The sequence below is a fragment of the Triticum urartu genome, chromosome 6A (genome assembly GCF_056163025.1).
Source record: "Triticum urartu cultivar PI428250 chromosome 6A, HENAU_Tu73, whole genome shotgun sequence".
NCBI lineage: Eukaryota > Viridiplantae > Streptophyta > Magnoliopsida > Poales > Poaceae > Triticum > Triticum urartu.
In genome coordinates, this window is record NC_141878.1 from 358,751,895 (window position 1) to 358,755,642 (window position 3,748).

Below are 3,748 nucleotides of genomic sequence, written 5' to 3' on the forward strand. Positions count from 1 at the left end.
CTCCCCTTCTTAAAGCTCATGAAGAGGAAGTGACCTTTTGAGTGGACTCCGGAGGCCGACGCTGCCTTCCAAGATCTCAAGAAGTACCTCACCAGCCCGCCGGTTATGGTGGCGCCAAGGCCTCAGGAGCCCTTGATCCTTTACTTCGCCAATATGCCTCACTCCGCTAGCGCGGCGCTGGTAGTGGCACGAGAGGAAAGGGTTAGGGGCCAGAGCTCGCTGAACGACCCGGTGCCCTCCGGAACTCCACTGCTCCATGACATGACCTCCGGAGCCGACATGGCCACAACGTCTGGCGACCCCGCCGGCCTGTGTAGAGCTCCTGAGCCATCGGAAGCACCTGAGGGTCCCGCATCACCAACCCTCATGGAGCATCCCGTGTACTTCATCAGCACCGTGCTCCGCGACGCTCGCTCGCGCTACCCCATGCCCCAGAAGCTGCTGCTGGCGCTCCTCGTTGCTTCCAGGAAGCTGTGCCACTATTTTCAGGGCCATCCGATCAAGGTCGTCTCAGCCTACCCCTTGGAGAAGGTACTCCGGGGCCCGAACGTCGTCGGGAGGGTTGCTGAGTGGAACATTGAGCTACAGGCGTTCCAGCTGTAGTTCAGCACCACGCGGGTCATCAAGGGGGCAGCGCTGGCTGATTTCGTGGTAGAGTGGACCGACGCTCCGGACCAGGGGGCTGGCGAGGACCGCTCGCTGGCCCCGGGTGACGAAACTCTGGATGGATGGGTGGTATATTTTGACGATGCCTTCTCGCGCCTCGGCGTGGGGGCTGGCGCCATGCTGGTATCACCCACTCAGGATAAGCTCCGCTACGCTGTGCAACTTTGCTTCCAGCGTGGCGAAAAGGTCTCCAACAACAACGGGGAGTACGAGGGCCTAATCGCCGGGCTCAAGGCCTCGGCCGCACTAGGGGTGAAGCGTCTCACCATCCAAGGCAACTCGCAGCTCCTCGTCAACTTCTCTAACAAAGAGTACAAGCCCAAGGATGAACACATGGAAGCGTATCTGGAGGAGGTGCGCAAGATGGAGAAGTGGTTCCTAGGACTGGAGCTGCAACACGTGCCGAAGGGCGCAAATAAGGAAGCAGACGACATCGCCAAGCGGGCCTCCCGACGAGAGCCGCAGGAACCAGGTGTCTTCAAGGAGCGCTTGCTCAGGGCATCGGCAGCGCCACCTACTCAGGAGCCGGCATTCACGCATGAGGGGCTGCCAGCGGCTCTCGAAGTCGGTGCACCACCCTATGGACCGCCCTCCGGAGCCCGCCTGCTGCTCGCCGCTGAACCTGAGGAAGACTGCTAGACTGAGGAACTCAAGGCATACCTACTGCGCGGCACCTTGTCGGAGAAGGAGAAAGGCGCGGAACGTGTGGCTCGGAAGGCCTCGGCCTACAGCATCCAAGATGGTGAGCTCTACAGGAGGCGTCCTAATGGCGTCTCACTAAAATGCATCTTGAGGAGGCAAGGGCAAGAGCAGTTGGCCGACATCCACGAGGGGGATTGCGGCCATCATTCGTCATCCCGCACCCTCGTGGGCAAGGTCTTTCGCAGCGGCTTCTACTGCCCCACAGCGTTGGACGACGCCACGGAGCTCGTGCGAGCCTGCGAGGCATTCCAGTTCCACGCCAAGCAAATCCATCAGCCAGCGCAAGATCTTCAGACCATCCCGCTCTCCTGGCCCTTCACGGTCTGGGGGCTGGACATCCTGGGACCGTTCCCCCGAGCGGCAGGGGGCTACCATTTCCTCTATGTCGCCGTCAACAAGTTCACCAAGTGGGCCGAGGTGGAGGTGGTGCGCACGATTCTCGTAGGATTGTCCGTCAAGTTCATCAAGGGCCTCGTGACCCGCTTCGGCGTCCCCAACCGCATCATCATGGATAATGGTTCGCAGTTCACGAGCAATCTCTTTAGATCATATTGTGCTAACCTTGGAACGCAGATCTGCTACGCCTCAGTGGCCCACCCCAGGAGCAATGGGCAGGCTGAACGCGCCAACACAGAGGTCCTGCGCGGCCTCAAGACGCGCAGCTTCAAGAAAAAGCTCGAGGCCTGCGGCAGGGGCTGGATCGACGAGCTCCAATCCGTGTTGTGGTCAATCTGCACCACCACAACCAAGCCTATGGGACAAACCCCGTTTTTTCTTGTTTATGGTGCGGAGGCAGTCCTCCCTCACGAGGTCAAGCATCGCTCCCCACGGGTCTTGGCTTTCGATGAGGAACGCTAGGACGCCGCCTGGCGGATGGACCTCATGCTCGGCGAGGAGGGCCGCCGCCGAGCTGCGCTCAGGGCAGCGCGATATCAGCAGGCGCTGCGGCAGTTGGTGACTTGGTCCTGAGGAGGGTCCTCTCCAGGGAAGGGCTACACACTCTCTAGCCTATGTGGGAGGGTCCATTCAGAATCGCCTGTGTCTCTAGGCCTGGTGTTGTGCGCCTGGAGACGCAGGATGGGATACTCATCCAGAATTCCTGGAACATTCAGCACCTCAGGAGGTTCAATCCATAATGAAGGCTTCGTGCCCGTGAAGACAATCAAGGCTCCGTACCCGTGAAGGTCTCCGCTCGTGACACTCGCACGTAATAATCAGTTGGGGCTGTACACGCCTCGGAGTCTCCTGTGCGTTGCCTACGGGCCCTCAGACCGCGCTGGGAAGAAGACGTAGCTAGGGGTCGGATGCGACCTTTTTCCTTTTTTCGCCTTGGTGTTTCGATGTCGGCCTTTTCTACTTCCTTGGCTGTCAGCCCTTCCTCTACCCCATGCTATGAAGTTTTCCGAGTTTATTGCGGTTTGCTCTGGTTTCGCTCATTTTTCTCGCGCTGTTCCCAAGTTCAGTTCTTCGGGCCGGGCTGCGCCGCTTGTCCTCCCTCGCGCGCCTCGCGCGTGGGGGCTGGGATATGGCCGGTCTCAGCTCTCGGTTACCATGACCTCACGACCTCACCTTGCCAAGCCTGCTCAGGCTCTAGCATCAGGCTCTTCAGCCCTCATGACTTACTTCGCCAAACCTGCTCAGGCCTTGGCATATCAGTACTCGCTCCGCGCTCTCAAGTGAGCTCAAGGGCGTGAGCCCTCCTCAACTCACCAAAGCTCACCTACGCTCGGGGGCTCCGAGCCCGGCGGTCCTAATAACTCGCCTGGGGGGCTCGTGACATCAGGAGGCCACCCGTCTCAGGACTTCGTCTCACGACAAGCACAGTACACAAGCTAAGTAATTTCATCCAGAACGAAAATAATAGCAGACTTCCATTTCATGCATACATGTCATTGTTCATTACACGCCCACCCGAGGCAGCTTAAACTAAATACAGGAAGGAAATGAAGAAAATCTAAAACAAGAGCCAGGCGGGTTCGGAGCTCGTGGATCGGCGTAGTCAGCACCTCAACCAAGTCAGGGCCCTACTCCTCGCGCTTCACCGAAGAGCGGCAGCGCGAGGGCCCCTCCTCCTCGGCAAGCCGGGTGCGGCGGAGCGGCCGCCCAGGGTAGCCGCTGCTGCTGGAGGAGCTGCTTCTACCACAGAGGGGGGACCCGCGGGGCCTGCCGAGGCCGAGCTCGTCTCCAGAGGAAGAGCTGCCCCTCAGGACGCCATCGCCACCCTCCTCGTCGCCGTCCACCTCTGGGCAACACCCAAGGCGCCTTCCTCCCTCCGAGAAGGCCTTGACGAGCAGCGACGACACCCCGTCGTACTTGAAGTGGAGGGTGCACTTTCCCTGCAGCCGGCGCGCACGGGCGAAGGATTGCCAGCCACAACTAA

The 3,748-nt window shown here is 60.1% G+C and overlaps 1 protein-coding gene across 1 annotated transcript; it reads left to right on the forward strand.

The window, feature by feature from the left end:
- Positions 1-279: 279 nt before the first annotated feature.
- On the forward strand, positions 280-2,550 carry LOC147965238 (uncharacterized). Its single transcript, XM_087530363.1, has 5 exons — positions 280-531; positions 604-1,230; positions 1,321-1,885; positions 1,958-2,093; positions 2,445-2,550. Exons 1-5 carry the CDS (start codon positions 280-282, stop codon positions 2,548-2,550), a joined length of 1,686 nt encoding a protein of 561 aa, XP_087386489.1.
- Positions 2,551-3,748: the final 1,198 nt, after the last annotated feature.

Coding starts and splice junctions, on each gene's coding strand:
- LOC147965238 (XM_087530363.1), top strand. CDS start 280: ATGGCCACAACGTCTGGCGACCCCGCCGGCCTGTGTAGAGCTCCTGAG. Junction 532..603: donor CAGCCTACCCCTTGGAGAAG/GTACTCCGGGGC, acceptor TTCCAGCTGTAG/TTCAGCACCACGCGGGTCAT. Junction 1,231..1,320: donor GGCTGCCAGCGGCTCTCGAA/GTCGGTGCACCA, acceptor GAGGAACTCAAG/GCATACCTACTGCGCGGCAC.